At 34.1% G+C, this 14,266-nt stretch overlaps 1 protein-coding gene and 1 pseudogene across 1 annotated transcript; one reads left to right on the top strand and one right to left on the bottom strand.

The window, feature by feature from the left end:
- Positions 1 to 1,552: 1,552 nt before the first annotated feature.
- LOC128167543 (putative nuclease HARBI1) lies at positions 1,553 to 4,450 on the top strand (annotated as a pseudogene).
- Positions 4,377 to 5,513, bottom strand: LOC128167542 (uncharacterized). The gene is made up of 4 exons (XM_052833327.1): positions 5,278 to 5,513; positions 4,994 to 5,060; positions 4,745 to 4,846; positions 4,377 to 4,513 (listed from the first exon to the last, which is right to left on the bottom strand). The coding sequence occupies exons 1-4, from the start codon at positions 5,338 to 5,340 to the stop codon at positions 4,377 to 4,379; spliced, it is 369 nt and encodes a 122-aa protein (XP_052689287.1). The 5' UTR covers positions 5,341 to 5,513.
- Between the last annotated feature and the right edge of the window lie 8,753 nt (positions 5,514 to 14,266).

The following is a 14,266-nucleotide window of genomic DNA, read 5'->3' on the forward strand; positions in this document are numbered from 1 at the left end:
AGAAAATACAGAGTTTTGATAGGTGGTACCAATTCTCGAATAGAAACTTTCTTACCATGTTTTATGCACATTCTTTATATTTGCACTTGCCGTTTACATGTTAAAATGACAAATTTAGACAATCGATATATAGTTTTCATTCGATTATTTTTATCTAATAAATTGATTTACGTTTCATATCTTTTAGTAAATTGGGCAATGAATAATGCAGAAAATAAACATACATGATGCACATGTAGTACAAAGGTATATTTGTATAAGAAATGTCTATCATTTTAAGCATTTCGCCCCCCCCCCCCCCCAACTTCCACGCAAAATATGTGTGAGTGGGATATTTTGAAATTTAAAACTCACTAAGTGAATTATTATTTCATTTTTGGTGAGTATAATGTGTTAGCTTAGGTAGTTAAACTAAGGTTAATCAGAAAAGTATTTTCAGTATTGTTAAAATGTAAATACCAAAATATGATGAAAGCTCGCTCCAACTATGTTTTAGAGTCGTCAAAAGTCCCTACTTTTTTTTTAAATATTAGATAATGTATTTATCATACAACCGATGCAAAACACTGACTCCAGATTAAATAGATTTTATTTCGTAGGTTACATACACCTACTCTGTATTAACTTCAAATTTATATAAAGCCTCGTTCAATATACTAAATACACATGTAAGTGTACTTGGTTAGTTTATGTTGTGTCCACCATACGTCTGCCACATACATCTGTACCTTGGATCTGATAACTTTGGTGAAACATTTACAAATAAACGTGTATGCACTTATGATTTGTATGTACCCTTTCACTTAAATTTCAAAAAACTTCGAAAACAAATTGTGTAAAAAAAAAATAAGACTTGGAATTCATCAATTATTTCCTAGATCATTTTTTTGAAAGTAATAAAAATGTTTATCCGAGCTTCTTTTTTTGCATGAAATATTTAAATTTTTAGTATCTGTGGTATGGTTGTTCGATGCTTGCTTAATATTGTCCAATCCATGGATTAAAAGCTCATTACTACATTAATTCGCTATATTTTCTATTTTTAAACAAATTCACTGGTTTTCTTTCAATGATGTAGCAAGACGAAACAAGAAAATCTACTATAAAAATATTTATACTCGGGCCATAATTGACGCATGATCAAGGATGTTCGAAGCATGGTTCGAAGCATGTATCCCCGTAGATATCGATAACACAATAGTTCTGTTGACTTAATAATTTTGAATGACCATATCCTATATACGGTTCTCTCTCTCTCTCTCTCTCTCTCTCTCTCTCTCTCTCTCTCTCTCTAAAGAATATCTATCTATATATCTATATTTGTCTATCTATCTTCCTTTCTACTGTTTATCATCTGTCTGCGCATGTGCATAAGCTCGTTGTCAAGGACGTAAGTCTGGCCTTAACTTAGTCCGATACTAGTGTTTACGGCCAGGCGTACGCCTCTTAGTGAAACGCAGTTTACGCCGGACTAAATTTTGGTGTACACCCTAAGGCCTAACTTAAGTTTCGTCGTATCTTACGCCTTTTAGTGAAACAGGCCCGTTTCACTAAAAGGCGTACGCCTGTCTTAACTCTACGCCCGGCGTAAGTCCGGACTTACGTCTAACATTTGGACTAAGGTCCGTTTCACTAAAGTGCGTAACTTTGCGCCAGCCTTAAGTTAAGACAAAAATCTACGGCTGGTCTAAGGCAGGCTTAACTATAGACGTAAACATTGGATAATGGCGACTTTCTGGCTGCTTCGCAGAAGAAGAAGGGAAACACCTCCGAGAGAACGCGTTTTTCGGGACCGAACCAACCCTCTCGAGTATCTTGATGATATAGATCTCGTAAGTAGGTATAGGTTCCCGGGAAGAGTCATTCGAAAACTGATCAATCATGTTGACCCTATTGTGAGGCGACCTACATACAAAAGTCATGCCATTCCCACCCACATTCAGGTACATGTATATGTGAATGCTTACTGTAGCATTGTATGCTTCTTAAATGTCCACACATAAATAAACAAATACTGACGCATGGAATCACATGATATGACAAATATAATGGGTTTTACAATGCACCTATTAATATAATTAAAATACATTTGCATACTTATTTATACATGTATATATAAAGATACACATAAACATCTTACAGGTACTTATCACCTTAAGATATCTGTCAAAGGCGGACTTCTTTTCGGAAGTAGGCGACCTTCATTGCGTTTCCAGATCATCCGTATCCCGAGTAGTACATACAGGTTGTTATACTTCATTATTTTAACTTTAAAATTATGTTAACTCTATTTTTATTAAAAATTATTGCAGGCACGTAGCATCGTTGATGTGGAGATTTGACCCCGTGAATGTTTTAACATTTTGTCCCCTGCATTCACCAATGATAATTAAAGAAAAAGTGAGCAAGTTAACACATCCCACGCCCCTCCCCTCTTAATATTTGACAATGTCATGCAAAATAAATGGCATGTTACACATTAAATACACACAAGTAATTCAAAGTGAGGCATAATTTCAAAGTAATCGTTACATGTATTAAAACTCCGTGCAATTATTGAGTCTTTATAATGAATATAATAAAAAGTACCGAAATTCCCAGAAAAAAAGGAATCGGATTTTTTTTGTAAAATGCGCCTACACAATGTGTTCTCAATAACTGCAAAGTTTTACGAAATTAGGTTTAGCAGTTTCAGAAAAGTGACAATTGCAAGTACTATGGGGTATACTGATAATAATAATTATAATAATAATATGTACATGTTTGTATACACTGTCTTTCATGTTTCTACATGCCTGTAATACATTTAATCAGTTGTACATTTCCTTTTCAAATATTCTTTATATATCATTAAGGATTTTAACGCAGATTCATCATATTGTTATACAGTGTGCAGTGCAATAAATACAACAGTCGACAACATAAAGTTTCCAGTTACTGCCAATGAATTACGCCATGTAAAATCTGAGTTCTATGACATTGCCAAATTTCCAAATTGTGTTGGTGCAATCGATAGTACTCTAATACCAATTAAGGGCATGAGTGAACCACAGGAGCCTGCTTTTGTATGCAGAAAAAAACTTTCATGCCTTAAATATTCGGGCCGTAACAGATTCCAATATGAGGTATAAACGGTATTGATTAAAACAAAAATACTAGCACATCATTTTTATGCAATAGAAATACCCTTTTATACGCCAAAACTTCAACAGGAGAAAATTAAAATATTTGATATATCGTCAAAAGGGTTAAATGAAATAACAACCTTTGAAAATGTAAATGTTGTCAATTTTGAAATAACTTTATTGCACCAAATATAACCAAACAAATATAAGAATGCTAATTGTTTGCTTACATATGTATAAAGGATGAAAAATTAGTTGATATTATTTCAGATTTCTTCGAATCAATACCTGTTTTCCCGGGGCAACTCACGACTCTTTCGTTTTGAGCAACTCGGGATTGTCAGGTGTTATGGAACATCTAGAAGGGGGTGGGTGGTTACTTGGGGATTCTGGCTACCCTCTCAAGGAAGGGCTCTTAACGCCATTCTTATCCCCAGCCAATCAACACGAAGTGAATTACAACGAGGCCCATGGAAAGACTCGTGTTGTCATAGAAAAATCGTTTGGGGCATTAAAATCCAGATTTAGGTAATTTAAACGCAATTTTTCGTTATATATCTTTATATATCATATTTGCAAGCAAATGTTTTATTTCAAACGTTCATTACGATAAACGCGACCTTAAAGTTTTTTTTATTTGAGAAAAAAATGTATATCTATTGCAACCATAAATAAACCTTGTTACAATTTTATTGTGAATTCATTTAAAATTCTGTGGGCCAATTTTCTTAGATTGTGGGTTTTTTGGTTATTCGTGGAGATGTAATTTCGTGTATGGGTCGGTTTTCAGTTTCAGTAACAAAGATATATATTTCTAAATTTCCTTTCTATGAAGACGTAAATTCGTGGTGGTGGTGGTGGTGGTGGTGGGGGAATACAACCGAATATCTCGAAAATTGAGCCACCACGAATTCTAATGATTCCACAGTATTTACATTCAAGTAAATCTTTGCAGGTGTTTACATCGAACTGGAGGAGTGCTCCCCTTTTCACCAAGTAGATGTTCTCAAATTATTCAATGCTGTATCCGGCTTCATAATTTAGCTGTTTCAGAGAAAGTCCCCTTACTTGAGGTTGTGGTTGTACAGAACATCAATGACAATGCCGTGTTTAACGCAAACGCACCAAGGAGAGCACAGGATGTGCGCATTCAAGTTGCAAATTTATTTTAACAATTCATCTATTCATTAAATCACACACTTACATTGTAATAAAGAACATGACTACTTTATCATTTTGTGTTCAAAGTTATTAAATGCCAAATTTTTTTTCAAATGCCGCTGCTATCCTCTTTAGGGCATCTGCTTTTCTCTCCTCCGCGATGGCTCTTCTCTCCTTCACTTCAATCAGATTCAGCATAAACTCAGCGTCGGGGTCGCTGGCCGTGTCTTGATTTTTAATGAAAAGTTTTATAATCAGAACAATGTCAATTGAAACAGAAGAAAATCAAATAAAATCATATGTGTAATATGAATAGTTAAAAGCGCATGAATGAAGTTGAAACAGTTCACTAGGGGTTTTTTCTTAACAAACGTAAAATTACGCGAAAATTAAAAATGAAGGATTGTTAAATACATTTTTAATTCATTTTCATAGCGTTGGCATTGTTTTTTTTTTACCTTTACGTTTAGATCCATACAGAGTTGAAGCAAAGAATGTGTTGGTGGAAGGCCCGGACACATGTACACTTGGAGCTTCTTCCGGAACGTCAACTTCTTCTACTATATACAAACATACATTTTTTAATTTGAAAAAAAAAATCAATATTTCAAATCTACCACTTATGTGTTCCGCGTGTGATTTATTACAAAAATTTTTATGATTTAAAATTAATAAGTATATTATATAATAAGTATAATTATACAAACCAATGAAGGATGGCATTCCAGCGGAAATTTCCGATGGGACTGCAGTGCATGATAAGGCTAAAGTTATCTGTCACAAAGCAATACTAGTATTTAGATATCATATATTTCAATTTTTTTTATACTACAACTACTGTATACTACAGTAATACTAAATATACAAAGCATGGAAAATCAAATAGTATATGAAGCAAAAGTCGGGAAGGCAACATTATGAGGTTATAAAAATACATGTAGTGAACGTATAGTTTACAATGTACATGCATGTACCATGTATTTATACATACTTGTTTCAGAATAACTGGCAAAGGCAGTATCAACCCCTCCGTCAATCCAAGAGATAAGTTCATCCGGTATAATCAGGGACGTATATACTTAGTATATACGTCCCTGGTATAATTGACAAAATCTAGCAATAAAAACAAAAAAATAGTGGTTGCCTTTTTCAATTTATTAATCTAAACGGTGCGAAACATTAATGAAAAAATAATTATGTCAGTATCAGAAACTCATCTTAGCAACGATCGAAAAAAAAAATTTCGGATACGTAATACATATAATTATATAAATTTTAGGTAAATATTAGAAAACACATACGTCAAGTTCCCATGCCTTGAAAACAGATTCCGGGGGAGGCCCTCCCGCCCGTTCTCTTCGTCTGGTATTTTCTACTGGCTTCTTTCTTCTTTACAATGGATCTTGCATCTTTCCATTTCTTTTTTATTTCTTCTGTTTTCCTCTTGCACAAGGCAGAAGAAGAATTTATTCTGCAGTAAAATTTTAACACTAAATATATTTTTGAATCCCCAGTCTACCTTCATTTGCATATCTTTTGTCCAATTTAGTTAGGTTTTTGACCATAAATATACATTATATGTAACATGTAGACATGAACAAATTGTAATCAAATCGGAGATGTTATTATATTTTTGTTGATCGTTATTTTAAAAACCTAAATGCTTACTGCTTTGTGATGTCTTCCCATAGAGCTTTCTTTTTCTCGTTTGTCACTGATGCCGACAGTTTTGCAAATAATACATCTTTGTTTTCAATTACACAAGATGTTAGAATTTTCATTTCATCATCAGTCCAGTTTGGCTTACGTTTTTTACTCTCCGAAGACATTTTGATTGTACAGAATCAATAGCGAATATTGCAGACGACAATATCGATATTTACATGTTTGTTTGTTACGAATTTCACATTATTTAAGAAAACGCTATGGAAATCAACATGACAGATCAGAGAGAGAGAGAGAGAGAGAGAGAGAGAGAGAGAGAGAGAGAGAGAGAGAGAGAGAGAGAGAGAGAGAGAGGTTTCTTGAACCTTTATTTCACTACAAAACACAGTTGCAAATGTATTCCTTTCAACATAATTCAATCTACGATTTATTTTCAATCTAAATATGTTTCAACGCTTTTAAGTTTTTATTATAGACCTCAAAACAAATATTGCAATAAATAATAAAGAAGAATATGTGATCTTTTCCATATATCTTTTCAATGAACATCAAACAAATTTCTCTCTCTCTCTCCGTTTATGATATGTATGCGCATGTGCATAAGCTCGTTGTCAAGGACGTAAGTCTGGCCTGATACTAGTATTTACGGCCAACCGTACGCCTCTTAGTGAAACGCAGTTTACGCAGGGCTAAATTTTGGCGTACGCCTCGAGGCCTAACTTAAGTTTGGTCGTATCTTACGCCTTTTAGTGAAACGGGCCGCTCGGGCCCGTTTCATCAAAGGTCGTACGCCCAAGCGTAGCTCTACGCCGGTGTAAGTTCGGGACTAGCGCGCTATTTTGCGTTTCATCAAAGGGCGTATCTTTACGCCGGACTAAAGTTAAGCCAAAATTCTACGTCTACTCATGGGTAGGCGTAAGTTCCAAACATAAACAAAAAACATGGCGACTTTGCTCTTGCTCCGGAGACGTTATAAACATTCTCTAAGGAGGGAGAGGGTTTTTAGAGACCGCACAAACGTACTCGAAAGCTTAGATGACTTGGACCTTATTGAGAGGTATCGCTTTCCAAGACATGTCATCGTTGACATTATAAACAGCGTTGACCCCATTGTTGGGAGGTCCACGAGGAGAACTAATGCAGTTCCAACTTATACACAGGTACAAGAGCACTTCGAATTCATCCTGGGATAAAAATACATGAATTATTAAACAAACACAAAAGTATTTATTCATGTATGTGTGTTATAAAACTTTAATTCAAATTTCAAATTGTATTATTTATCTTTCTTTTTTTTTAATTATTACATAAATATTTTATATGATAAATAACTATATGCTGTTTTTATATTATATATTTATATTATACAAGGTGCTTGTGACACTAAGGTACCTAGGAAAAGGAGATTTTTATTCAGAGGTGGGGGACTTGCATGGCATTTCTCGTGCATCAGTTAGCAGAATTGTTCATGAAGATAGTCAGTTTTATACTTTGAAAAAATAATGATAACTAGAGCAAAGCTCGTTGCAAAGCAACGAGTGGGTCTTCCGTTAATGTCGGAAGCAAAGCTGGAAGTTCCTGTAAGAAATAGAGCTCTTAAACCAATAACAAAAGTAGCTAAAATAAAAAGATGAAAAAAACGAATTATTCCTGGTACGACTTAACAAAACCCGAATGATTTTAAGTACGACTTAACAAAAACCTTTTTGATTTTAAGAACGACTTAACCAAAAAAATCCGAATGTGTTTAAGTACGATTTAACAATTATTTTTGGTACGAGTTAACTTTACGATAAACATTATGCTATTTTTTAAACCAAGGACGCGGAATCAAAATTTCCGGAAAAATCAATTTTTAAACCCAGATAGCTCTGTAATGCATCGTCCGATTTTAAAACGGTTTTCAGTGTTAGATTCAGCTTCATAAGCTCTACAAAACACACATTTTTGTTTTGATCAGAAAATTCATTTTTTCGAAAAATTTGTTTCACTTCCGGTTTCGAGCGGAAGTGACAGATTTTCATTTCGAGCCTTATTACAGAAATAAATCGACCAAATCATAACCATTGAAAATTTCAAGCCTCTATCTTAAAGCGTTCTTGAGAAAAGTCCGGGACAAAATTACTTTTTGAAATTTTTAAAAATGACGTCACGTCAAAACGGAGTTGAGGTTCTCTATAAAACTTTTACATTTTTGAGGGACGCTAACTTGCAACAATCTCTGAAAATTTCATTAAAATCGGTTAAAAACCTTTTGAGTTATGAGGCAAAAAAGGAGTCAGAAGAAAAGAAAAAGAATAATAACTAGAGCAAAGCTCGTTGCAAAGCAACGAGTGGGTCTTCCGTTAATATCGGAAGTAAAGCTGGAAGTTCTTGTATGAAGCAGAGCCCTTAAACCAATAACAAGAGTAACAAAAATAAAAAGATGAAAAAATCGAATTATTCCTGGTACGACTTAACAAAATACGAATGATTTTAAGTACGACTTAACAGAAACCTTTCTGATTTCAAGAACGACTTAACAAAAAAATCCGAATGTGTTCAAGTACGACTTAGCGATTATTTTTGGTACGAGTTAATTTAGCTTTGAACATTACGCTATTTTTTAAACCAAGGACGCGGAATCAAAATTTCCGGAAAAATCAATTTTTAACCCCCATTATCTCTGTAATGCATCGTCCGATTTTCAAACGGATTTCAGATTCGTGTTCAGCATAACAAACTCTACAAACCTCGTAAACATTTTAAATTAAAACGAAAAATTCGAAAATTCGAAAATTTTAAAACACTTCCGGTTTAGACCGGAAGTGACGGAAACTAATTTCCAGTCTTATGTCCAAATAAAAACGATCATTGCTTCAACACAGAAAATTCCAAGTCTTTATCTTGAATCGTTTTTGAAAAACGCCCTGGACAAAATCACTTTTTTAAAATTTAAAAATTGACGTAACGTAAAAACGGAAGTGACGTTGTAGTTGAAAATTTAAGATCTTTGAGGCACAATAATGCTACATAATCCCTGAAAGTTTCATGTAAATCTGTTGAAAACTTTTTGAGATATTAAGCTTTGAAAAAGTCAGAAAAATAAAGAAAAAGAAAAATAATAATAATGAAAAAGAAACAATAGAATAACAAGAGGGTCTTCCGTTGAAAACGGAAGACCCTAATAATAACTAGACACGATCTCGTTGCGAGCAACGAGGAGGTCTTCCGTCCGATTTTTAAAAGGTAAATCACGTCATCGACTTTAATTTTCGACAACAAAACATGATATGGAAATAGGAGTGAAGTACTAATGCTTACCTGTAATGCTTTTTATAAGTTCTCTTACGTTGCTTTTTTAAATACTTGCATTTCTTTCAATTGAAATAGACAAGATTAAACTGTTTTACCTCTGGCCCCTAATATCCCTAGTTAGGTAACGCATGAGAAAATCATTATATTGTAAGGATATATAAACGTATTATACCTAAAGTCTGTCCCAAGATATTTTTGCCACACATTCTCTTAAATTATTTGATATTTGTAAATATCTCTTGATTCAGACGATGTTCATTCGATAGTATGAAAAAATCCCAAGATTTCCCTTTTGAACCGCCCCCTCTAGCTTGTCAGGTTTTAATACACGGCTAAAAAAAGAACGTCTACGGGGATTTTGCATTGCATCAGCCATTATAAAGCCCGGATGATAACTTTAAAAAATTGTGCTAGATATTCCGAAAGACTTCCGAATTGAGGAAAGATGTAAACATTCCCCATTTTAAATATCCGTAGGAAATCTGTTTTCGATCCTGTGAATGTTTACGAAGGAAAAATGGTAATTTGTAAATGAAGTTTGACCCCTAAAAACGTTATTACCTAATTACGTAACACATGTTAAAATCAATAGATTTCTTGGATACATAACAGTTGAGATCGACACAAAATTTTAAATTTTGTTTAATTCATGTGATTTTGAATGACAACAGTTGTGAATGGAATTGGAGATCATTGTGGAGAATAAGCAGGTATTGAAAATAATTAATGCACATGATCATGCACATGACAAATAAAGTGTCTTACACATGTAAATCTTAATGTTAAAGCTGCTTGGTCCGATTTTCAATAAAATAATTGTACGCTTTTAAACGATGGTTATGCTAAGTATGTGTGCAATAATATACGTTGCAGTACATGTAGTTTTCCCTGTCAATTAAGCCATATTTCAATGAAAAATTATGTACATGTTGAAACTCGTTGAATGCGGATGTTGTTTATTACGGCATGCTGCCCAATCCGGCGACATTATTCAGCCCCTTGACATTTTCCCATCATTTTTGTTTAAAAAAAAATTGTGCAATCCGGATCCTATCTATTCTGTTAACCGGCGCAATGAAAAAGCTTACTGCATATCATTAGTGAGAGTTATCTCCCGTAGTCCGTCCACTTATCGATCGATCGGCCTTCTGCGAGATATTAATGCTCAATTATTGACCAATTTTTCTGTCGTTGCTATTGATTTAAACAACTGTTAATATAGATCCAAAGAAGCAACTTTTTTCAGTTAATACCGTAAAGTCTTGTTATGAATTGCAATTGGATAATTAGATTATAGTTCACCCAATTTTTTTCAGGCCGTGATTCAGGATACTGCGGGAGTAAGACTGCCGATATCGTTTGTTATCCCCGTTGCATGGCTACACGTACAGAGTTGCATATTATTCTGTCAAAATGCTCAATTTTTTTTAAATATAAAATTCTCATTTATATTAATATTTATCTATTGTTTCCCTGCATCAAAACAGCCATCAGGTATTTCAGCCACCTGTTGACTTGTTAATGTTTTGTTTAACAATTTACGGTTAAGCATGCACTTTTCAGGTAAATCGGATGTTTGAAAGATTATCAATAACGACGATTTAATTGAAGGATTTCCATCGTATGTATTCCGTTATGGATTTATTGTTTGAAAAAAAATATTTAAAATGAAAATTTGTACCGTAAATAAGATCGATGAAATCTAATATAATTCAGAACAATTGAACATTTTGCAAGAATACACGATCAGGACCTACTGCATTAAATACTAAAATTAATTTGCAACAATATCCTCTAAACCGGATGTTGCCTAATCCGGCCATTTTTTTTTCAGAACCACCCTCCGCCGGATTAGACAAGTTTTGTTGTGTATTCGCAAAATAATCGACATAAAAGGGTTTTGTGTTATTTCGCCGCGTGTTTAAACTGGCCCCTTACGTCGAAGCTAGTATGATTGTATTACGACTTTGACATCTGTTTTTTTTTATATAATCTATTATAACATATAAAATATACAGCATGACTATTTAAACAAAAATAAAGCAGTGTACATTTGTTCATTAATAGTTTTGATGTTTACGTTGTTTATAATCATTGCAAAACATGCAGGATGAATAAACTCAATCATTCGGAGGATGAAACCCAACGGTTTCCTTTTTTAAACATTCCAATGATGTATTTTGGGGGGTTTTTGTATGCCCCAAATTTATTTTTGAAAAATTATTAGTCATAGGCATTAGATAACTGATATTGCCTGATTGGCGAATTTGATTTGCCTATTGACTCCATGACATCTACAATTTCGCTTAGTTAAACGTACACATTTTAAAAAAATTGTATATAACACTGGCGTCGGAAGCAAATTGAAAGTGGGGGGCTAGACTAATCCTCAGAAATATTGAGAAAAAAGTAATTCCCAAAATCATGGAAATCCTAATCCGTGGGGGGGGGGGGGGGGGGGGGGGGGCTGGACTGCATCTGAATCCAACTTCTCAGTCTTTCAAGGTATATTTAGGAACAATAATCTTTCCTGCGAGAAAAACTGGGGGGGGGGGGGGCTGAACCCTCTATCAGGCTATGTTTGTAATGGTTAGGTATAACTTTGCAAAAAAAGTGTGGGGGGGGGGGGGGTAAGCCCCCCCTAGCCCCCCCGGTTCCGACGCTTATGTATAAGCATGTACTCCAATCAGGTGTTGTACTTTACAGAACGTTTTTTACGCGATCGCCGAGCGCTTCTTTTTGGGGAAGAACAGTCCTAATCAGACAGCAAATACATAATACAGCATACAGTCGTTTTTATTAATATGATTATATATAATTTATGAATAAACTATTTAAGTGTGCTTGAATATGCAAATTTTAAAGCCAATTCGATTTGTATTAGACAATTAATCTACTAAGTCTAGTGTTCGCTACTCGATCTTCAACTGTCCGAATACAGTCAAAACTTTTACAATGAATGTACATGTACATTACATTTTTAAAACTCACATATTCTTTCAGAATCAAAAAAAATTAATTCATAAATGAATAAAATCAGCAATGAGTTTGCTTTTTAATGAATCTGACTAGCTACCACTGAGAAGAGGTTATACCAATAGTGTGACCCTTATTATTTTACGGCCTGAATGTAAATAAAACCTCAACTTGTTTAAAAATGGTTTGTTTTATCGTGCCCGTACCTACCGCAAGCATGTAACATTGGACTTCTTAAGCTGCCTTATCTCGAACGCTTTTTAAATATATTTCAACTTTTACTTACTACATCCTGCTTAACACACACACACACTCTCTCTCTCTCTCTCCCTCTCTCTCTCTCTCTCTCTCTCTCTCTCTCTCTCTCTCATAACTCATAAAAATTCTAATATTTTGTTAGCCAAATGAAGTATCACATTATCATAGATATGTGAATATCGCCTATATTTTGTTGAAATTGGTAGTGTAATGCATTTAATTCTCAGCAGCAAAATGTCACAAACGGACACAAGTGAATTTATTTACATTTCAAATCGTACGACTGTAAAACGTACAATTGTATTATATTCATTGATGGCAGCTTTTTTTCCCTTTATTATACGAACTATGATTTAAATCAATGGTTTGATGCATCGTTAACCAATATAATTGGAAATGAAAATAACAACGAATCAATGGGCATTGGAATGTGTGATAACGTATAAACACGAGAAGCATGTGTCCTACAGTGAATCGGCTGTCCACTAGCGCGGCATCTCCTCGGCCCGTGTTATGAAAATGAACACTCAACGTGGTGGGTTTGAACTGTTAACGTTTGCAGTTTGATAACTGAATTTTATTTTCCAACAATAAAACTGTTTCATGACATAGACAAGAACACAAAGAACGCCTTTTTTTCAATGACAGCCATACTATCTATTTTTTTTTTCAATTACGAGAGCAAAACAGCAATACTTCGTAGGTAATAATATAGTCTTTTTTTTATTTACTCTTTAATATCGTTAAAATCTGAATTCATTGTGTTTGCAGCTACATAAATAAACCCGTGTGTGCATTACAACAATGCGTATATCTTGTGTATTGGATAACGGCAGACCGCTCGCTAGTCCAGCCGCGACCTACAGTACAGCTCACGAGTATCCCGACAAAAACACCAACCACCGTGTTTGAAAGTCCACGCTGAGCGTGGAAGTGTCGGTACCTTTGATCTATTGTTCTCTGTTACGGCCACGAAACGAGAAAAAACACGGTGCAACACGGTGCAACGCGATGCAACACGGACAATAACACTGTGTAACACGCGGTATTTACCTGCGAAAAAAAGAGGATTTAGGAATAAAACTTATAAAGAATAAAATATTTATTGATGTACATAAGAGAATTAAAGAAAAAGACAAAGAAATAGAATTAATAAATAAATAAAATTTTAAGGTACGCAATTTTCAGACGTATGCGATTGTTACGGTTGATTTTTGTTGATATTAAGAACAAAAAAATCGAGATCGCCCACATAAAGGTTTGATCAAATAAAACACTAACATTTTATTTTCCTTTTAAAAATTCAAATACACTGTTCCATAAGTTTTTGTTTTTGTTTCAGTCCGTTTTTAAACGTAGTAGTAATCGTAGTTGCTGTAGATTGGCAGTTTCAATAGTGCATAGAATCATTTGTGATCTTCTTATACTCTATTCAACGATAACAAATCTAACGGGTTGTTGAAAACAACTGTACTTTCTCTAAATAATATAATTATTCAGCTTTATATTCATATTTTCAAATTTTCTTTCTTTTCTACATATGTGTGATGTACTTGTCCATGTAGTACCGCACGGTACATATTAATAGCGCTTAGAATCCGTGGATCGGTACTTGATAATTTTTAATTTCATCTTTATAAGCAACTTGAGTTTAGAAATTATTTGTGTTCCAAGAAACTACTCAGTATTGCAATAATTACTGTTTGATTGTTTAATGATCGTCATATGAGAGAGAGAGAGAGAGAGAGAGAGAGAGAGAGAGAGAGAGAGAGAGAGAGAGAGAG

This window comes from Crassostrea angulata, chromosome 10, assembly GCF_025612915.1.
Source record: "Crassostrea angulata isolate pt1a10 chromosome 10, ASM2561291v2, whole genome shotgun sequence".
Taxonomy (NCBI): domain Eukaryota; kingdom Metazoa; phylum Mollusca; class Bivalvia; order Ostreida; family Ostreidae; genus Magallana; species Magallana angulata.

Excerpts from the sequence above, each read along its gene's own strand:
- LOC128167542 (XM_052833327.1), bottom strand. The coding sequence starts at position 5,340 with ATGAACTTATCTCTTGGATTGACGGAGGGGTTGATACTGCCTTTGCCA. Across the intron at positions 5,061-5,277 it reads TGCCAGTTATTCTGAAACAA|ATAACTTTAGCCTTATCATG; the intron begins GTATGTATAAAT and ends GCTTTGTGACAG. Across the intron at positions 4,514-4,744 it reads GTATGGATCTAAACGTAAAG|ACACGGCCAGCGACCCCGAC; the intron begins GTAAAAAAAAAA and ends TTAAAAATCAAG.